Source organism: Mizuhopecten yessoensis, unplaced genomic scaffold (assembly GCF_002113885.1).
Source record: "Mizuhopecten yessoensis strain PY_sf001 unplaced genomic scaffold, ASM211388v2 scaffold6719, whole genome shotgun sequence".
NCBI lineage: Eukaryota > Metazoa > Mollusca > Bivalvia > Pectinida > Pectinidae > Mizuhopecten > Mizuhopecten yessoensis.
This window is the reverse complement of record NW_018406690.1, coordinates 1,435,868-1,459,150: the sequence shown is the minus strand read 5'-3', so window position 1 is coordinate 1,459,150 and position 23,283 is coordinate 1,435,868. Positions and strand designations below refer to the sequence as shown.

Sequence of the window (23,283 nt, the reverse complement as noted above, 5' to 3'; positions counted from 1 at the left end):
GGGCAAAATGTATTATGGTTTATAATGGCAAATGATACTTTGAATATTACATGTTAATAACTTGATTGGAATTATAACCTTGAATTGACAGTTTGATACTTTGAAAATTTTGAGCCAGCCCTACCCCCAAGGGCTGTAGGGTGGGGCTCAAAGGAGTCAGTGTGCTAAAATTTCTTCATTTTTCCTTGTTAAGAATCAGAGGTGCTAGTTTCAAATCCTTTTTAGTCTGAAATCTGTATGCTATATATTTGTCACTTTGAATAATATTTCTGTTCATGTTAAAAACAAAATCAACTCTATGTATAAATATATCAGGTGACCGTTAAGGCCCATGGGCCTCTTGTTATATATACAGCAAAAAAATACAAAAATATCACATACAGTACTAGTGTAAACTAATCTAATCTAAACTAATCTACAATAATGAAGCTGTAGGACAAAAATTATCTATGTATTAATCCTTCCTTTCTAGGTTCTTCTGCTCCTGTCATCTACTTAATACAATGTATTGTGTACTTCATTACAATTTGGATATATATGTATATTGTAGATTTTCACTATGGAATACCATGATGGGAACATCAATTCTCAGTATGCCATGGGCCATAAGACAGGTATACAAAGAGACAAATATATATATATATTAACAATTATAGCTTATGTCTTTTGGCCAACTCAAAATAATTTCAAACCAAAAACTGAACTGTTTTCTTGAAGTAAAGGAATTTGAAAGGAAAGAGTAATTTTTTTACAGTGAATTGATCTAAAATGAGGAAACAGTAGAGTACTTTAAAGGCAAATGTGATCCTGAAAAAATGTATGCAACATTTTGAGATTTTTTTTCTTTTTCAGTTGAGCTTTTGGTGTACTTTTATCAAAATGTTGATTGGATTTTATATTTTTGTAGGCAGGATTTGTGACTGGCATTACATTGCTGGTATTGATGGCAGGTCTCATGTTATACACAAGTTACCGCATACTGACAGCAGTACAGGGCATGTGTAAGTAATCTTAGTCACATACTGACAGTACAGGGCATGTCCTGTAAATGACATTACAGGACATTTGTAAGTAATCTTAGTTAAATACTGACAGTACAGGACATGTGTAAGTAATCTTAGTCACATACTGACAGTACAGGGCATGTGAAAGTAATCTTAGTCACATACTGACAGTACAAGGAGTGTGTAAGTAATCTTAGTCACATTCTGACAGTAAATGACATGTGTAAGTAATCTTATTCACATACTGACAGTACAGGACATGTGTAAGTAATCTTATTCACATACTGACAGTACAGGACATGTGTAAGTAATCTTAGTCACATACTGACAGTACAGTGTATGTTTAAGTAATCTTAGTCACCTACTTACAGTACAGGGAGGTTGTAAGTAATCTTAGTCACATACTGACAGTACAAGGAGTGTGTAAGTAATCTTAGTCACATACTGACAGTACAGGACATGTGTAAGTAATCTTAGTCACATACTGACAGTACAGAACATGTATAAGTAATCTTATTCACATACTGATAGCAGTACAGGGCACGTGTAAGTAATCTTATTCGTATACTGACATTACAGGGCATGTGTAAGTAATCTTAGTCACATACTGACAGTACAAGAAGTGTGTAAGTAATCTTCTTAGTCACATACTGACATTACAGGACATTTGTAAGTAATCTTAGTCACATACTGACAGTACAGCGTACGTGTAAGTAATCTTAGTCACATACTGACAGTACAGTGTATGTTTAAGTAATCTTAGTCAAATACTGACAGTACAGGGAGGTTGTAAGTAATCTTATTCACATACTGACAGTACAGGACATGTGTAAGCAATCTTAGTCACATACTGACAGTCCAGAACATATATAAGTAATCTTATTCACATACGGATAGCAGTACAGGGCACGTGTAAGTAATCTTATTCGTATACTGTCATTACAGGGCATGTGTAAGTAATCTTAGTCACATACTGACAGTACAGGACATGTGTAAGTAATCTTAGTCACATACTGACAGTACAGAACATATATAAGTAATCTTATTCACATACGGATAGCAGTACAGGGCACGTGTAAGTAATCTTATTCGTATACTGACATTACAGGGCATGTGTAAGTAATCTTAGTCACATACTGACAGTACAGGACATGTGTACGTAATCTTAGTCAAATGCTAACAGTACAGGACATGTGTAAGTAATCTTAGTCACATAGTGACAGTACAAGTAGTGTGTAAGTAATCTTAGTCACATACTTACAGTACAGCATATGTGTAAGTAATCTTAGTCACATACTGACAGTACAAGGCATGTGTAAGTAATCTTAGTCACATACTAACAGTACAGGACATGTGTAAGTAATCTTAGTCACATAGTGACAGTACAAGTAGTGTGTAAGTAATCTTAGTCACATATTGACAGTACAGGACTTGTGTAAGTAATCTTTATCACATACTGACAGTACAGTAAAGTGTACAGTATATTTTTTTTTATTGAATGTCCCTTTATTAATTTGTTACCAATTTTACTGACAGTGTATTTCAATGGCTGTTTGGTTTTGGTTAAAAATATTTGAGCAAGATTTTTTTTTGTGCAATGATGGATCACCACACTCAATAAGCCGTTGAATATTACAAGGTTGAGGCATTGATATAGAGTTTAAGCAATGTGTTAAACCATTTTTTAAAAGAGCAATGTAGGGGCCTTAAGGGATTACCTTAAATTCAATTTGGTGTGGAACATTCTATGATGCCATGCAACAAAGATTTTGTTAACTATGAATTTCAAAGTTCTTCTATTGTAATAATGTACATGTATTGTAATATTTGGATATACATCTATATTTGACACTGTGACTTTGCTATAGCCCATATTTTGTTTGGTTACCTGTATTGTATATCAACTAAATATGATGCTCAAAATAACAAGACCAGTTTAGCAACCTAAAACCTGTTAAGATACATATATTTCTATTGATATTTACTAACGTGAATACATCACGAGAAAGGCGAGCTGTGACGTTCTCCAACATCTCTTCTTATTTAATGTTGACAGCATCAGATTCCATGAGTGAAGCACTAGACTTTTCGGATGTATGTCGGCACTATCTGGGTCGTTGGGCTCAGATTCTGGCAGTTGTCTCATCCCTCTTGACCCTGATGGGTGGGGCCATCGTCTACTGGATACTCATGTCCAACTTTCTCTACAACATTGTCACCTTTATCTACCGTAAGTAAACATTTTCATCGGTACCTTCATCTAATGTATGACTTTCACAGTCACAAAAGTCATGTGTTAAATTTTTGATTTTTTTTTCTCTAAGATTCATGGGGCTAGTAGTTATATATTTCATCTGTAGATTGCTTTGTAAAATATAGATCTATACATCAGATGTGTTGAAATGAATAACCTTGACCCATCATGTTCAAGGTCACATGGTCTAATAGATTGATGTTTGTAAATGTGAGAGATTAAGGCATGTAATGTGGGCCTCTTGTTTTGACTATTTCCTATCCTTTTCAAAGTTGTATGAATATCTACCACAACATATTCATGTTTGTGTCTCCTGCTTAATGAAGGCACCATATAGGGATCACTTAACCAGTGGCAGTGATGGTGTGTTTCAGGCATGGGGCCATTACATTGGTAATGAAATTAATTAAATTACACATTACACTGGAAAAGTAGCATTACCATTACCCCTTGCTGGTGTCTTCTGTTGTGTTCACACACAAGTTTCTATGAGATAACCCTTAAAGGAATGCTTTAATTTTCATCAAATTTTCCACAATTAATTATAGTATCAACAACCTACCCAGGTTTGATTTGAACCAGGATCTGAAATTCATTGGGAGTACCAATGGCCATCTTACATTTCAGCACCTGAAGTTCCATAGCTATAAGTCTTGGAAAGAATAGTTTGATTTTGATGAAATTTGCTAAAAATACATAACATTTAGCATCAATTCTCCAATCCGTTTTTGATTTTCAGACATATCTGAATTTCATTTAATATGACCGCTAGCAGCCATTTTGGATTTCAGAACTTGAAAGAAAGTTTTTTGTCATGAAACTTTTTACAAATACCTATAGTATCATATACATGGTCATGTTTGATTTTGAACCAGATCTAGAAATCAACATGGTTTGAAAGTCACATGTTTTTCATATAACAACTCACGAGGAAATGCTTTGATTTTCATGAAACTTTCTACACATGCCTGTTATATTGGCTACCTGCTCAATCTCCATTTTGACCCTAATCTAAAAATCAACATGGCTGCCAGCTGGAGCAGGCAACACTATCACTGACGTGGAATTCTTGTTCTTATAAGCTGAACTTATTTTCTATGTTTATAACTTGACAGTATGTCTGACTTTCCATAATAATTTTGTTTATTTTACATGTAGGTGTGTTAATTGTGTGAAATATTAAAATATTTTGTATTCATCTTTTGATTATTAGATAAAGCTACAAATTCAGGTGCACACAATTCTACAGAGATTTCCAAAGATTATAGTGAGTATCAGTTTTATATAATGATGCTAGATATCCTTACTTTAGAGCATCTTGTTAGGATTATCATAAGCTGTACCTTCCTTTGTTGGGGTTATCATAAGCTGTACCTTCCTTTGTTTGGGTTATCATAAGTTGTACCTTCCTTTGTTGGGGTTATCATAAGTTGTACCTTCCTTTGTTTGGGTTATCATAAGCTGTACCTTCCTTTGTTTGGGTTATCATAAGTTGTACCTTCCTTTGTTGGGGTTATTATAAGCTGTACCTTCCTTTGTTAGGAATAGGTTTTTCTTAAGTTATTATAAATTACTATAAGTAACATTGTTGGAGACAGGATTGTCATCTCAATCGCATTGTGGCCTGTTATAAAATCTTGAAGTGTCAGTATACTATTTGTGTATTTTGATATGCAATGAATTCACCAATTGGAAAAAACAGAAAATTTCTTTTAATAAATGTATCTTTTGGTCATTTATATAATCACATCCTTTTGCTTTATAGGGTTAATCCTGACTTACACGGGAGGAGGTAGATGGCAGTTTATTTAGAAATGTTCTTTATCACTACCTATGTCATGATCTGAGGGTAGAGGGGATCTCAGAGAATTTCAACCCCCTATAAATAAATTTAGATAACCCTTAATGAACTTGTTAATGTGTTACTTGCATGTATTTAATTAAAATGTTTTTAACAGTTTGTCCTCACCCACCTATGGGGCAGAATGGATCTGTGTACCTTTCCCATAATGCTAGTATTTACACGCCCCCCCACTTGATGTGGGCGGAGTCAGCTAGCCACACCCATGACTCCACCCTGGACCGTGTCTGGCAGGAGGAATACACAGTGCCTCTCTTCCTCATCGCCATACTTTTCCCCCTCATCAACTTCAAGTCACCTACTTTCTTCACAAAATTTAACTCTTTAGGTGAGTATCTGAACATTATTAACTCTTTCAGTTAAAAGTAATTAAAATGGTTTTCTCTCAGAACTTGTCTCAAAATAGAAACATTTTCTCTCAGTAAAAATACAGTCTATAGTATGTACAGTAGGGTGTAAAATCTAGGTCAGAAACAAAAATTTGACCCTTTTTCTTCTACCAGGATATATGTAAAGATAGATGTACCATGACATCAGTAGTCAAAAAAGATATAGTTGTAGATTTTCCTGATAATGTTCAAGTTAACTTAAAACATACAATGTATTTACAAAGAATAGGAAAAAGTATGTTATATTAAACGTATACCTTTAGAATCAAAGCAGCATAGAAAAGCTTCACAGCAAGTTTGTTTGTGAGATCAATTGCTACCTATCTTATGGTGGGAGATATTCTTCCACTAACCAAAATGATAATGTAATGATGTTACATACCATATTAAAATTATCTCACTTTTCAGAACATCTGCTAATACAGCACTGAACATTTTGAAAGCAAGCAATAAGATTACTGCTAAAATGTGATTATTGACAGTACTTGATCCAGGTAACTTTGTAACAACAACATCAATTACAATGTTGTTTACCTGTAGGTACTATTTCTCTGACCTACCTGGTAACTTTGTACCTCACTGATATGATAGTGTACATGTTGTTTACCTGTAGGTACTATTTCTGTTTACCTACCTGGTAACTTTGTACCTCAGTGATATGATAGTGTACATGCTGTTTACCTGTAGGTACTATTTCTCTGACCTACCTGGTAACTTTGTACCTCACTGATATGATAGTGAACATGTTGTTTACCTGTAGGTACTATTTCTGTTACCTACCTGGTAACTTTGATATAGTGTACATGTTGTTTACCTATAGGTACTATTTCTGTGACATACCTGGTGATCTTTGTGGCCTACAATGCCTCACAGTGGGGATTTCATCTTGATCTCAGTGTTCCTGCTAGCAGTGACAAACATATACCAAGTGAGTAATCAAAATTTAAACTATGACCTTGTATGATATGGTTGACTTTTTATTCTACCTTGAATTTAAACAATGATATGACTTTCCTACCTCGAGTATTGACAGTGCAGACATACTTGTGTGTATAATTATCTATATAGAGTTATCATATTAAGTCTATTTATACACATCCAAAAAGTCATAACTTTACAGGTATGATATTGTCAAATATTTTCTAGATCTACCAGGTATATCTTAACTATCTCATATCCTATATTCGCATCTTACATAAAGGGGCTAAGTGATGTCCCGGTCATTTCTGTTTCCAGTGTTCAAGGGTACATTTGCAGCTCTAACGGGAGTTGCGGCTCTAGCCTACTTTGTACAGAATTGTGTGATATCCATTGTCAGAAACCAAAAACATCCAGAAAATAATGTAAGTATGGTTATGTCATGATAGTCTGAAGAAAATCTTCTGATCAAAAAAATGATGTGATGATAGCATTAAGATTAACAATTTCATCAAAAGAAATTACAGAACCAACAAGAAGGTGACAGCAAGCACACCTAGCTGGCTCTGACTTATGTTTGTGTTACAGGTATGTGACCTGGTGATAGTGTACACCTTGATTGCTCTGATGTATGTTTATGTTACAGGTACATGACCTGGTGATAGTGTACACCCTGATTACTCTAACATATGTTTATGTTACAGGTACGTGACCTGGTGATAGCGTACATATTGGTGGGTCTGACATACATTTACATGGGAGTTATGTTCTATTCCTCATTCCCCATGTCTAAGGACTGCATAGAAGATGTAAGTTCATAGATGTTGTTTTTCTAATTTCTGATAATTAGCATGTATGCTTATAATGAAAAAGGTTTTAAAATGAGTTACAAATTGTATGATGATATAAATATTCTACATAGAAGCCGACATCAGCAGGCTCCACAGTTCCATTCAGAATGTACAGGTTTTCATAACAAATACAGGATCTCCAGTCCCAAAAACGTTTATAGGGTGGAAGCTCATTGAAGGTCTGATGTAAACAGACCTTCTAATTATACAGGGTTTAGTTAAGACAGGTTACACTACATTTTACAGCAAGATGGGTGCACAATCCTTGTCAGTGATGTTAACTGTACAGGACCTAGCCCTGAAGTTTGTTTATACTTATCTAAATGGCATATCTGGACTTATATCCTATGTCGAGTCCTATTAATGCTTTTCATACCATGGTGAAGTTTTATAATGGATATGACAGATTTTTTTGTATTTGCCGATGGCTAATTTATTTTTATGGATTGTTTATCTCTGAGTAATGCAATTTTAATTGTAATGTTATTATTGTGTTTTCCAGAATCTTTTAAATAACATGGCAGACACATATGCACTGGCGTTTGTGGCACGGATCGGATTGTTTTTCCAGATGATGTGTGTGTTCCCACTGTTGTTGTATATCTTTCGGGTCCAGTTTTTACACACCGTGTTTGGATCTGTATGGCCAAGGTAATTCCCAAATATTGTCACATATTAACTTTCTAAGACTACCAACAGCTGTACATTTGAATTAAACAGCCCATTGAATTAAGTCTAACATCACACATGTAAAAGTATTTTATATCTCCCCAAAGTCATCGAGTATTACAGTCCCAGTCAAACGTCTGGATAACTCACACGGGACATACAACCAACAAAGGCAAAGAATCATAATAACAATGATGATATCAAAAAAAGGATGCACACTATACATGGGAACAATCCAAAACCAGTCCTGGGTCGTGACTATTTATCATTAATTTTCCATACATCTTTTTATTAATTCATTTGTCTATCAATCTGCTGTATACAGCATCTAGCTTCCTCATCACTGAAGAATCACAAATAGTCATTACATGGTATGTGACGGGTGTATATTGTTCTGCCCCTGATGTTCTCGTGTTAGCACTATTACATGGGATGTGATGGGTGTATATTGTTCTGCCCCTGATGTTCTCGTGTTAGCACTATTACATGGGATGTGATGGGTGTATATTGTTCTGCCCCTGATGTTCTCGTGTTAGCACTATTACATGGGATGTGATGGGTGTATATTGTTCTGCCCCTGATGTTCTCGTGTTAGCACTATTACATGGGATGTGATGGGTGTATATTGTTCTGCCCCTGATGTTCTCGTGTTAGCACTATTACATGGGATGTGATGGGTGTATATTGTTCTGCCCCTGATGTTCTCGTGTTAGCACTATTACATGGGATGTGATGGGTGTATATTGTTCTGCCCCTGATGTTCTCGTGTTAGCACTATTACATGGGATGTGATGGGTGTATATTGTTCTGCCCCTGATGTTCTCGTGTTAGCACTATTACATGGGATGTGATGGGTGTATATTGTTCTGCCCCTGATGTTCTCGTGTTAGCACTATTACATGGGATGTGATGGGTGAATATTGTTCTGCCCCTGATGTTCTCGTGTTAGCACTGTTACATGGTATGTGATGGGTGTATATTGTTCTGCCCCTGATGTTCTCGTGTTAGCACTATTACATGGGATGTGATGGGTGAATATTGTTCTGCCCCTGATGTTCTCGTGTTAGCACTGTTACATGGTATGTGATGGGTGAATATTGTTCTGCCCCTGATGTTCTCGTGTTAGCACTGTTACATGGTATGTGATGGGTGTATATTGTTCTGCCCCTGATGTTCTCGTGTTAGCACTATTACATGATTTGGAATGATATTTTGTTTATTTTATTTCCCTCCTAGCCTCAAGCATGTGCTTGGATTGAACTTTTGTGTAGTGGCTGTCTGTGTTTTGTTCGCTATGTTTCTTCCTCATATTGGATCTATTATAGGGTGAGTATATTGACTAGCTTCAGACTTTAATTATACCTGATGTCAAATATCTACAGCATTGTTACCATTTCTCAGTTTACCATATTCTGGTTTATATATATGTGTGGCATTATCTCTATTGCATTGTTCCAGTTACATAGTACATAGTATAGATTGATAAAATATCTACAACACTTTCCAGTTACATAGTATAAATTGATAAAACATCTACAACACTTTCCAGTTTCGTAGTACATAGTATAAATTGCTAAAATATCTACAACACTTTCCAGATACATAGTACATAGTATAAATTGATAAAACATCTACAACACTTTCCAGTTTCGTAGTACATAGTATAAATTGATAAAATATCTACAACACTTTCCAGATACATAGTACATAGTATAAATTGCTAAAATATCTACAACACTTTCAAGTTACATAAGTACATAGTATAAATTGATAAAATATCTACAACCCTTTCCAGTTACATAGTATAAATTGATAAAACATCTACAACACTTTCCAGTTACATAAGTAGATAGTATAAATTGATAAAACATCTACAACACTTTCCAGTTTCGTAGTACATAGTATAAATTGATAAAACATCTACAACACTTTCCAGTTTCGTAGTACATAGTATAAATTGATAAAATATCTACAACACTTTCCAGTTACATAGTAAAATATAGATTAAGTATCGGCAGCACTGTTCTAGTTACACAGTACAATATGTTTATTAGACATATATGCTTAGCAGCGTTCAGTTACATAGTACACCATATAAATTGTATAAGGTATCTACATCACTTCTACAGCATTGCTCTTGGGCCTTTGTTCCAATCTCTGGTTTGATGATCAGTGATCTTGGAAATTATCTTAATACACAGGTGATAGCACACATATACTTATGTTAATTAAACTATTCTTAACTATTAAATTTCTTTAGGTACATTCATGTTTTGGTGTTTCAGATTTGTGGGAGCGTTTTGCGGATTGTCGTACGCGATTGCCTTGCCGTGTCTGGTGTATATGGTGATCCGTTACCAGCAGGACACACTGACCATGCCAGTGATAGCCTTCCACTCTTTTCTAATACTCATAGGACTGGCCAACTTTGTTGGACAATTCATCATTCTTGGAAAGACAAGCTGATTCTAATTTGAGAACATTTTATTTATTTGCCTTTATTATCCCAAAGGGATGATAATATAGGAAGTTGTTGGTAAGACCAACTGGTCTGTTCGCTGGACAGTCTTACTGCTTGTGTTACACCTAAATGAATGTTGGCTATTTAGAAAATCAGCTGGTTTGATATAAAACTCTATATGTCTTCTCTAGCCAATGTAGGTAAAAGAATTTTCATGAAATATCTTAAAGTACATGCATAAGTTTATATTCTAAAATATATTAAAATTCAAATAATTAATTTCAACGATTTCCACAACAATACATTTTTTTTGTCTCTTCCTTAAAACTGGGTTGTCAATGTTAATACAGCTATGGAAGGCAATATACCTGCATTCTTGTATGTACTTTAAAACTAGTTCAAACATAAGCTGCATGGATTTTAAAAAGTAGGCTGTCCTGAAACCTGCCCCTTCAGTAACCTCACAGATTGGCCCAGCTGCCAGCCACTGTTTTCATGATCAAAATTGAGGGGATTTCTCTGGTTCCCTCAAAAGTATATCCTGTTTTTTTCTAATCTACTTGTCTAATTACCAGGTATAGTTTTATACTGGGCCAGGTCAACCTAAATCTGCATATTAATCTCCACATCATGATGATATACCTTGCTATCAGTGTTTTGTGATAAATAATAATAAACATTTGATATAGAGCCCTATCTAGCTTAACTAAGCTTCTCTAAAGCGCTGTACAGTACATAGATGTACCATTTATACAATCAATACAATTAGCATATACATTAATACAATTTCAATTTTGAGGAATTCGCAGGAGCTGATTTATCAGGGGCTTACTACTAGTCCTATGCCACTTGGCTAATATCTCCCTTTGTGTGTATGCCTGCATGTGTGTTGGAAATGTATTGTGTTCTATTTGAAGTGGGACCGTCACCTTCCAACGGTATTATTTATAATGCAACCTCACTTGAATGCTTCAGCACAGATACCGCAACATCCACCCCAGACCATTTTATACTCCACCTGGGTTGTTGGAGTTGTGGTAATATAGCTTGATTACCATATACAACTTGCACCCATATACATGCACATGTGGTTGTGGATAGTTAAAATGTGTTCTTACGCAGTGTTGTGTATACCTGGCATAGCATATTTGATAGGAATATAACATCACAGAGTACCTTACTTTAATAAATAACTGAAATGCCAAGATATGAACTGAATTATTATTAAATGCATGTAAATTATTTTGGTGGTTAAGTGGAACTTAATATAAATCTGCATTCCGAGATTCAATCTCAACATTAAACTTTAGGAAGATGTATGTGGGTTTGAAACATTACATTATTGATCTATTGGGTCTGTCCATTTATCCAGAACTGACTTAATTTGTTGATGGGTCATAAAACAATACAAAAGCAAAAACATTCCTCTTTTATATACAGTATTTTCAGGGTTAAAGGCTGGCGGACCTACCAATTTTATGCTTGCCTTGAAAAACTTTGTCAAGACTTGCCAGAAGACATAACCAGGCCCTACGTGTATGAAACATCTAAGACTAAATTTCAAACAATGTTGATTCAATGGGATAACTTGAAGTTGAGGAATTTTCAATGTTAAATCTCAAAATTGAGTAGACTTGGACTTGAGATGTTTGATACACAGGTTACGTTATCCATTCCATAAATGAACAACTAAAAGTCAAACCATTTAGAATGTGATAACACAGAAGTGTTATTGGAAAGGTATGCGAAGTGTCGTGCCGAAACTTCTTTTGATGAAATATCTTGTCTATCTTTGTCAGTCAGGTGTTAATGTGTTACTTACAAATTAATGATACATTTTACTGAGGTGTTGGTAATTCAACTGGTAGGTCAGCTGTATCATGTGTAACTTACAAATTAATGTTACTTTTTAGTTATGTGTTGGTAATTTAACTTGTAGGTCAGCTGTATCATGTGGTTCCGACATTTCAATTATATACTTACAATTTTCAGCTGCCGTTTTTGGCCCACCATCAGATTGGTCTGTTTGTCTGTAAATTAAACACAGCTCTTCCTCCAACTTTTGTACACAGGATATTCTTGATTCCTAGTTGTGCCAAGTCACTTTTTTTTGTGGATATGAAGAACAATATGGCCGCCATACAGCTTTCTTAAATTTCAGGATAAAATTGAAGTTTATCAACCTTTCTCAAATTTCGTACACAGATCCTAGTTGTGCCACATTACTTTGGTTGAAGAAGATATAGATGCGAGGCGAACAAATTTGACTTTGGGGCCAAATTTTAAAATGATTTCATACAAAGTACATGTACTGATCTTTCTGAAATTTGGACGCTGGTTCCCCTCTAGTCCTAGTTGTGCAATATAATATTGTTGAGATTGATATCATTTGGTCTTTAATGTGAGGTCAAGTTCAGGTGGTGAAATTTGATGTTTTCTTCGTAATTTGTAGAAGCAGTATTGTGGAGAATTCACTGCATGTGTCACTTGATGTAAAGTCAAGGTCACAAAGGTCTAATACATGTAGACTTTGATGTTTCTCAATTATAAACAATGCTAAATGTTAGGAGTTTATAGTGTTGAGAGTGATGCCAAGTGGACCACTGTTGTATGGTCAAGGTGCCATGGTGAAAGGTCAAGGTCATAAGTGTCATAAGCCTGACCAGGTGGGTTTTCTCCGGGTACTCTGGTTTCCTCCCCCATTAAGACCCCATGTGTGCTAATATCCGGGCAAGTAGGAGAGTTATGCCCTTTTACATAAAAAAAATTGACAAAACATTGGTTGGTTATGCATATTCTCATTTTTCAATACATTCCTTGAAATGTTTTGTGTAGTGACAGTACCATATGTTGTTGTGCCCCCGGAATAATTTTGCGTTTCGGACCTTTTTAAGAGAGTTATGCCCCTAGACGTAAACAAAATGACAGATCTTTGTCTGGTTATGCATTCGCTCATTTTTCAAAGGATTTCTTTGAAAACTTTTTGAGTAGTGGCAGTACTATGCAGAGGAGCAAACCCTTCATCTTTTGGTCTAATCCTTACGATTTTAACATAAAAAGTATGCCTGACAATTTTGCGAATTCACTATATGATTTTGTCTTTATAATGTCTGCTGATTCTGGAAATATCTGTTTTATTATAATATCCGGATAGCAGTCTTCTGGGTGTGTTGAATAAGCCTTGAAACAAAAGCATATATGTGACTGTGATCACACTTCCTCTTTCTTTAGCGAGAAAATGGCAGAAAACTGTGTTCTCGATGAGAGAGATAAAATTAATAGTTCAGGTAGTTTCCATTGTCATTATACAATTTGCGTGTATACTTGTCACCCCCATAGGTGACAGCTCTAGTTCCATATAAATTGAATGATGTAAGTTTATATATCAAGTGGTCAGTGATGATATTATTGTCTAGTGTATGGTGTATATTTATAAGCTTTTGTGTTGTGATCTGTTTCTGTGTTAAGTCTCGTTATACTCATACTTGGAACAGTTTGACACTAAGATTTATTCAAACTAAACGGCAACCAGAATATTTAAATATGTATACATACAGCCACTAAACTATTAAAATGTTATACACTGTATGTATGGTGTTAAAGATAAGTTCCCAATATACTTACATAGTTACAAATCGTTTATTAATTACCTATATTTAAAGTGGGTTTTTTTCAGGACCACATGAGGTCACCAGCAACTTAATTCATTTTTAGCATGAAATGAAGTCAAAAACGTATCTTACCTATAGCTAATAGCATTAGTTTATGTTGTTTGTAAGTCCAAGTTGCTGCCTTATAAAAGGGGGTTAATCAAAATCATGAAAAAAAAATCTTAATACATTTTGAAATCTTTAGTTTTGGTATGTTATAGGATGTTATGAACTTGCGTTGTCAAGTGCAAACAAAATAGTCACCACTTTGTCGGTTTGATTACTGGTAAAATCTATGGATAGGGGACCAGTAAAAGTCCATAGGACAGATAATGACATGGCAATGATGGTGTGGATGTGTAACAGGAAAACTCACGACTATTGTGAAGCGATATAAATTGATAATTTTGATGGTCAAACTACTGTTGTTTTTGTGAACTGTGATGTAGTTATAATAATGGGCATTCTCATAACAAAACATGTATTTTGAATGGAAATGAAACACCGGTCATAAATAAATTGTTCAAGTTTCTGTAAGTTTTGTTGTTTTCATTCCTTTCTCCAGATTCACAAGATACATCCGTGGGATCTTGCGTGTAACTGCCTGGTCATATAGATGTTCAGATCCAAGTTAGCGTAATGCATGCTACCAATCGAAGACACGATTACATTTGAAAGTTCTAAAATCATAATTACTTACTGTATACTGGGAAATTTTCACCAAGTCAAACTTTCCCCCTTTGCTGGTAGTATTCGCCCAGTTTTGATTTCGCCCTCACATTTATTTACTATGTTTATTATGTTGTTTACTTATCTTGGTAGTAACGATTAATTCGCCCCATTACAGAGGACGAAAAAGGCGAAAATTAAACTGCAGTGAAAATTTCCTGGTATACAGTATTTCACAATACACATACAATGTACCAGTAAGTAAATGTGAACTCTATTTAAAAATATCGAAGAATTTTGTCAGATTCAGAGCTTAATGGATACTTCTAACAACCAGGCCCATGTGTGTCATTCTTGGCCAGTTTTATTCTATGCTGGGTAGCCCGCTGGCTGGAGTTTTGTTCTATGCTGGATAGCCCGCTGGCTGGAGTTTTGTTCCAAACAAGTGGAGCCTAGCTGTTGGTTGGCGGGCACCAGATTAACCTGAAGCAATTAAGACCTATGGATCTAATGCTTCAAGCTAAGTTGGAGCTTAATTTCCCATATATCAATGTAGCAAATGTAACAAAATCGGTTGAAAATTAGGTTATTATTATATAATGAGAAAGAATGAAACCACCATCTTAACCATATAACATGCAAGATAGTGGGTATCAATAGAGAGCAGTGCTTTGGTCAAAAGTACATCTGAGGTCAAATCTTACGATTTGGGTGACACTGCATTGATTGACGGGGGACTGTTGAATTGTAGATGCTATAGGGCTATCCATCTAGTGGCGAACAGGTCAGTCCTGGATGACAGAGATAGGGACGGGAGTGTGAACTCCCCAAACCAGACAGGGGTAACTGGTACATCTAAGTATTGTTGTTTTGGCAGGGGAAAGTTAGATTAGAAGTTGGATTAAATTATCGCACTTGCCTAATTATATATGTACAAGGGTTGGTATGGGATCATGAATAGTTAATAAGATATGTACTATGAGTTTTGATAAAACGGACTTGCACAGGGAATTAAGAGAGAGGCTCCAAAAGATTGGAGAGAGAGATTGATCGATCAATGCTCACATGGACTTGAGAGAGGGAGTCTGGTCCAGTAGGGGGCAAGATAAGATTGTCGCCGCCACAATGGGAAGTGAATAAAATACTAAGCCCACATGTGTTGTCAACGTAATATGTCACGCAAAATAAAAGCTCAAACTCTGCTTACGGCAATTTTCTATGGCATTGCTATGAACAACTTAGACAAGATCGATTTCTTTGACAAAGTGCTGATTTCCATGACAATGTGTGAATAACTGGGCCGAGTTTGTCGGCTATTGCAATGGACGAACAACCAGTCCATTGTTGTTTTTCCATGGCAATGCTTGATCAATCCCATTTAAATTGATTTCCACAATATGATTGCATCATTGTCTGCTAGAAATAATAAGATTTAATCTGGCAGTTTCATTTCTTTTTAATAATTTATCATATTAAAACAAATTCATATTAGACACTTGTTCACGTATAAAACAAAAATAGCAACAAAAATTAATTGAGGCTTGCTAATGATATATCACCATCACGGAGGATATATAATACTTGTCATACACCTAACGACACATTAAATATAAAACCCAAGTCTTGGTCAGTAATACTTTAACACTAATGAATACAAAAAATCTATTTGCATACCAAAATTTTGTGAATGGAAAAATATAATATTAAAGTCATAAATACTACTTCCAGGTTGATTTTTTTGTTGATTACACTATCATGGTTATAAACAAATGAAAATGATAGGCTGAAAGCTTTCTGGTGATCAAAATAATATGGTATACATTATACAATAATATAGCACACTATCTCTGAGGGAGTTTTGTTTTACACAAGATATCTATTGAGACCTAAAATCGTCATCACAGAAAGGCTTAGATTACTGTCACTATCCAGGTCCCGTACCATATTGGGTCGAGATATTGACATCAAGAAAATCTCTAAAAGAATATTTCAATAGTGGATGTGGATTTAATTGTTTTACTATTGGTGTGCACATCATTGAAATGAAACAGTTGTGTTTTTAGTCAGTTATGCACTTTCCTGGTCACTGTTGACAATCTGTAGTCCCAGAATATCACTGAATTGTTTTTCAAGAAACTTTGAAAAATCAGGCAGAACTTTTTGGATCACGTTTCTGGCAGTGGTTCATCGTCATCCTTCAGCCCCAATTCTCTCAGGAAAGAATTTTCCTCGTCCACATATGCAGCATATTCCTGTTTTTGACGATATTCAATTTCCTCTTCTGAAAGCTGTATATTTGGAGCGATCTGAAATATGAAAAATAAATTCAGGAACTAATTCTGTGTTCTTCATATTGCCTATTTACTATAAAGATCAGGTCTACAGGTGATAGGGGCCACTTTGTAGTGTTGTCTGACTGAAAGCTCTCGGCTTGGATATGACACCTTGATGTCACGTTATTCTGACAACCGGCTAATCAGAGGTGTCTTGGGAGGCACTGTCATTAAAAATGAGCATTGTACGGATAAAAAAATATATCTGCAGATCAGTACTGTTTTTCATCCTATAACTTAAAGTTGCTAAGATCTTATGATCACCTAGACATGAATTGCATGAAAACAAAACTCAAAAGGACGCATATAATAAATACACATGGCTTGTTTCAATGGTCAAGAACTGGAATATTAAACACATGTCAGTTAGACGATCAACATATTCTAACAAGCAATACACAATACACATTTACTGTATTGATTTAATAAAACATTTAATTGCTCTATTCATATATAAGCAATACATCATTATACAGCCCTTATCTGTGGTGTAGAAAAATACTGACCCCCATCTTCCTCTTATGTTCTTGCTCTATCTCCCTCTTCTCCAGCTCCCTGAAGTCCCAGCGCGACACAACAAAAGCACGCCTCTTCACCTCACGCTCAAAGTAGTTGGATATGCCAGTGTACTGGAAGGGAAAATTGGATGTGACTTATAGGAGGAGAAAGAAATTTCAACTCTACAAAAATGTTATTACTTTTTATTGAAAACACATCAGAATTATCATTTTTGTATGAATAAAGCACAATACAATTTTGCATATACCTCTCCACCATATGTAATACATGAATGTGAAGTACATTGGTATTTACCTTTTCACCAGTGTAGTTCATAATGGACTCATCCAGATCAATGCATGGAAGAAGCTACTTAAGTTACATAGGTGTGAAAGGATTAATCCGAGATATGTTTGATTTGTTACCTCGTTGGCTGTGGGTTGCCTCAAACTCCAGGGAATTTCCAATATGTGAAGTGTACCGGCACTGTCACCCACTGCCATCAGGTGCTGCTTCTCTGTAGGACAACATAGAAACATATTAACAGGAGGTCATTGGGGCCTGTATTTACTCAACAAAAAACACACAAAAAGAGGTCCATGGGGCTTGTATTACCTCGACAAAAAACACATAACAAAAGAGGTTCTTGGGGGTCTATATTTAGTCAAACAATGACCAAATGAAACAAGTGATCCATGGGGCCTGTATTGTATACAAAATTTTGTGAACCTTGGGACCTTTCTCAAGAACTTTATTAGAACAGTGATAATTTTGCGTTTTTTTCAAAACCCAATCTGAATTTTCTGTCTACACATGCATTCTAAAAAGTATAAGTATTAAAAAATGTCATTATTGTGAACAGTTCAACAGAGGATCTTCAAATTCAGAACTGACTAAATCTTGTTTTTTGAACCCGACAGGTTTATATACTCACGTGACACAGGGAAAGGGTAGAGTGAAGTGATGGGGACAGGCGACACATTCTGTGTCATACAGGGCTCGTGTGTCTTGTCGAGGAGGTCCCACACATCCACACTGCCGTCCACTTTAGCTATATAGAACACACCAGGTCGTGATGGTGACCAGTGTCCAGCGCTCAGTTTGACTGTACTGGCAGAAGACTGCAGGATTGGACCACTCTGTTTATGTAAAACATTACAGTTGAAGCCATTAATTTGGACGCATTGCATATAATTTGATTTTTTGTTGGTAAAATAATACATATACATACAAATTCCTTGAACAATCATTTAAGAAGCAATATACATTCACTTTCTCTTTAATATATTTGTTTGTAGTACTGTGACTGGACATAGAAGATCACAACAAGGAACAAAATTAAAACAAAACAAAAAGTCACATTGTACTGGAGTAGTAAAGTGGTCACACTCTTTGAAAGATGATAAATGTACGAGATGTTACTACAAATATAATATCCTTACAATATCCTGTCTTTTAACACACTGGAAAGCAAGCTGTACTATAGACTTGCACTACCATACAGTAACACTCCAGTTAGATATTTCAACACACATAATACATACATGAGGACAAATCTCACTATTCTACTTAAATCATTAAACATATTTTAAATAAAGAAACTGTAATTGGGTTTTTGTTGATTTTGTATATTGAAAGACAAGTCAGTCATGATTGGTATCTTCAAAACACAGGGATAATATTCCACACCCGACACCGCAATATCTACTCTGCACACTCGGATTTTCTAATGACAAAATCTAATGCGAGTTGACTTGTCTGAAAACTGTTACTGAATCCTGTATACCTTTGATCTCAGAGTAGTATTTTCATTAAAGAAAAAATACCTCACTATAATTTTTTCAGCGATTACAATTTTACTAGAGCATTGTCACTAGTTTAGGCAAATGTTCTTTGTGTACCATCAACATTTTTTCAAGTTACACACCACGATTAGCACTACAGCTATACTAAATCAAACATTAATATGGGCTTTAGATTTAGCAGTTTTACAATTTAGTACCTTTGAAATAGCAAAAAAGTCGCTTAGTATATGATTACCATTTGCACAGGTACATTAACAACTAGAACTGTCGCCTGCATACTTATACTCCCCACCTGTGCCAAGACCAAAGGAATAGCTCTTTGGAGAACATTTCTAAACAAAAGGGCATAACTTCATATATTTGGAGAGGGGGGGGGGGGGGGGGATCCAGCGCTTATACACTTTATTCACATCCTCTTAATGCAAGTGTTACATGAACCATGTATCCATCAAATCTGTGCAGTACTTTGGGAGGAGCAGTGTGAACAACATTTTAAAACAAAGGTGCATAACTCCTTAATAAGGGGAGGTAACACCAATTTACATACTCCATTGACATCCCCTCAATATAAGGGTTCTGTGTACAAAGGATTATTCAAATTTGTGCAGCATGTTGGATGGAGTGGTGTGAACAATGGTTTGACATTAAGGTGCATGACTCCTATAAAATTTAGCCGAACTGAAATATCAACCACAGGTGCACACCTTCAGAATGAGTTGACTGCAGTGAAGGTAATGAAACTTGGCTGAAATTGTGCATACAAGATCGTATTGGTTAACTTTTTGTAAAAAGGGGCATATATGTGAAGAATGATAAACGTAGTAATCACATACATGTATGAAGAGCAAATTAACACTGTGCAAATATGGATGTTACTGGGCTAGTCCGACTGGGCGGATGTTTCCCTGTACTAGGGGCTGGTCTGACTGGGTGGATGTTTCCCTGTTCGGGCTAGTCTGACTTGGTGGAGGTTTCCCTGTACAGGCTAGTCTGACTGGGTGGATGTTTCCCTGTACTAGGGGCTAGTCTGACTGGGTGGATGTTTCCCTGTATTAGGGGCTAGTCTGACTGGGTGGATGTTTCCCTGTACTAGGGGCTAGTCTGACTGGGTGAATGTTTCCCTGTACTAGGGGCTAGTCTGACTGGGTGAACGTTTCCCTTTACAGTGTTAAACCACACACGTGAGGATTGAAAACATTAGGAGAATTAACACCTTCAGTTTGCTGAAAGTGATCAAATTAATGTCTATCTAAATTGTTGGTGCGTCTTTCTAATACAAAATATTAAACAATGAATACTCCAAACTGTTGACCACAGACAAAATGTGTGAAATGAGATATTTCCATTATCTATAATACTTAAGAATCCCTGTACCACTGCCAGCAAAATACTGCAGAATTCCAATTTTGTGTTTCCATAAAATTTCTGCAAGGTATGAAGATCTTTGCAGAAATCGTTCCTTAAAGCTGGTGTCATACTGATAAAATAGTTTCTGATTTGTAGTTGGTTTTGGCAGTGGTACGGGGATCCTTCAGAGACGTCAGTTTGTTTCGAGCAATCTACCAAACATAATCCAGGACAGTTATATATATATGTCCAGTCATACATTCGTATTCCATTTCAATGCAAGCATTCTAAAAAAATTATGAACATTAACCATTTTAATACAGGTACATATATACAAAAGAAAAACACCATCTTCAGGATAAATTTCTACAAAAAATCCACAGAAATTTGTGTTTATTTTTATAAATTTGAACCTTTTCCCTCCACAATCAGATATTTTTTAACGACTATTTTATTGCCATTTAAACAGGAAAAGAGTGGGTTTTTTTTATCAAAATATAGGCCCTAAGAAGACTTACTTCTTTACTAAGTACAACTTACCTAGGTTTACTCATTAGGCCAGGGTTTTAATTATAAGGTAACTATTTTGTTAAAACACTTGAGTGTATAACATTACAATCAGTAGTGCATATTGGTTAATGACATCAAAAACCTTCCCACACAAATTAATTCAAATTTCAAATCATTCAACTCTAGCCATGCAAGGACTGCCGTCCTCACTATACTTACATTCCTTTTGGCCTCATTAGGGTCAACCTGCAGTACCCCATAAGTAAATACCAATCAATGATACATCAGGATCATCCTGTCTGTCCCGGTAAGTAAACACTAATCAATGATACATCAGGATCATCATGTCTGACCCCATAAGTAAATACCAATCAATGATACATCAGGATCATCCTGTCTGTCCAAGTAAGTAAATACCAATCAATGATACATCAGGATCATCCTGTCTGTCCCTGTAAGTAAACACTTATCAATAATACATTGCTTACCCAAGTCCTGTGTAAAATGTCTGATTAAACTTAACAAAGACTTTAATGGGTTTTTTAAAACATTAACAGTACTGAGCTTTTTATTTGCATTTACCTGTTTCTGTTTACCATTTTGTTTACAACTGTATACATGAGTGCAAAAATAAATAGGCAAAATCAAAAGTCTGTTTAGTGATATAATAATATTGATAATGTAAGGTCATCTGTGTCTATTATAAACAGAAATGTTTTTCTTTTTTAATGCTGAAATAAAACAAATATTGAAAAAGAAACTTAATCTTATGACAAAAAAAACAGAAAACATGTTTGTCTGAAATATTTGCAGAAATCAGAACTTTAAGAAACTTATATTGTAATAGTGTCCTAATTAATTTGACTTGTAATAATTAATCTCTAATACATGTTTTTAATTTCACATTCCAAGTGTAAAAATTTGATATAAACATCTAATACCCATATATTAATAGTCCTGTACATGAAACGCCAAGTCAAAACAATGAACAAAATTCTTATTAAATTAATCAACTTACGTTGACCGATTCCTTCCATAGTGTGTAGGTCCACCCTCCAATACACAAAACCACGTCCTTAAAGAAAGGAGAGCGCTGTAGGGTGCTGATAGGTCCATCATGAATGGAGTGGTAAAAGTCAGGCTTTGGTGCTGATGTGGGCGTAAAGGTGTAATTACGACATTGTAACAAATAACATGTACTTATCTACAGGTATTGCATCAATGATAATGTCGAGGCATAACATTTTCACTATTTCAGCAACTAGCAAAACATGTCCATGACTAATGACACAGAAATACATAGCTTCTTCAACGTTATTTTAAAATCACAATTTTAAAAATGAAATTACATTCACAAAGGGAAAATGAAATTTGAATATTTGTTTTTTACTTTTTGCCTGGTTACTTTGAAAATATGCCTGGCAGTAACTTTAAGATTTAATTTAAACAACTTGAAATAAATAATTTATTTGGATAAAAGTCACTATCTAAAAAGAATTTGAATAACTGGTAATTTTAAAATGCCTGGATAATTATAATTTTACATACATGATTGAATATATCACGAGAGTGAACCATCATTGATTGAATATCAATGGAATAATCAAGAAATATTAACCCAGAAAAAGATATCTGATATCTAGATGTGTCTTACTTTGAATTTTTCCTGTGTCTTGATCTTTCTGTGGCATCCAGTCGACATAAACAATCTCGCCGTCCTACGATTGGTGTGGGAATGAAATAGCATGATTTTACAGAATTCACAAGTCTTCCGCCAATTCTCACCCAATGAAATGTATGTCTACCTAATTCACAAGACTTTCTCACATTCTCACCCAATAAATTAGTATGTCTATATAATTTGCGAGTCTTCGTCCCATTCTCACCCAATGAAATGTATGTCTACCTAATTCACAAAACTTTCTCACATTCTCACCCAATAAATTAGTATGTCTATATAATTTGCGAGTCTTCGTCCCATTCTCACCCAATGAAATGTATGTCTACCTAATTCACAAAACTTTCTCACATTCTCACCCAATAAATTAGTATGTCTATATAATT

General features: G+C 35.2%; 2 protein-coding genes across 3 annotated transcripts in view; one reads left to right on the top strand and one right to left on the bottom strand.

The window, feature by feature from the left end:
• LOC110452557 (sodium-coupled neutral amino acid transporter 9-like) overlaps positions 1–11,209 on the top strand; it is a 15,591-nt gene extending 4,382 nt beyond the window's left edge. The window contains exons 5-15 of the mRNA XM_021501169.1: positions 551–614; positions 908–1,001; positions 3,061–3,234; positions 4,472–4,525; positions 5,217–5,447; positions 6,329–6,436; positions 6,745–6,851; positions 7,131–7,235; positions 7,780–7,928; positions 9,183–9,272; positions 10,232–11,209. Coding sequence (XP_021356844.1) covers positions 551–614; positions 908–1,001; positions 3,061–3,234; positions 4,472–4,525; positions 5,217–5,447; positions 6,329–6,436; positions 6,745–6,851; positions 7,131–7,235; positions 7,780–7,928; positions 9,183–9,272; positions 10,232–10,412 — 1,357 coding nt within the window. The 3' untranslated portion in view covers positions 10,413–11,209. The remainder of the gene's footprint in view (positions 1–550; positions 615–907; positions 1,002–3,060; positions 3,235–4,471; positions 4,526–5,216; positions 5,448–6,328; positions 6,437–6,744; positions 6,852–7,130; positions 7,236–7,779; positions 7,929–9,182; positions 9,273–10,231) is intronic.
• Positions 11,210–16,171: 4,962 nt separating this feature from the next.
• Positions 16,172–23,283, bottom strand: part of LOC110452532 (WD repeat-containing protein 63-like) — a 35,111-nt gene continuing 27,999 nt past the window's right edge. The window contains exons 19-25 of one of the 2 annotated variants that reach the window (XM_021501132.1): positions 22,874–22,937; positions 22,238–22,368; positions 21,439–21,465; positions 18,492–18,696; positions 17,983–18,074; positions 17,566–17,688; positions 16,172–17,032 (exon numbers count right to left, since the gene is read on the bottom strand). In XM_021501132.1, coding sequence (XP_021356807.1) covers positions 16,892–17,032; positions 17,566–17,688; positions 17,983–18,074; positions 18,492–18,696; positions 21,439–21,465; positions 22,238–22,368; positions 22,874–22,937 — 783 coding nt within the window. In that variant the 3' untranslated portion in view covers positions 16,172–16,891. The remainder of the gene's footprint in view (positions 17,033–17,565; positions 17,689–17,982; positions 18,075–18,491; positions 18,697–21,438; positions 21,466–22,237; positions 22,369–22,873; positions 22,938–23,283) is intronic. The other variant, XM_021501133.1, reaches the window with a different exon arrangement.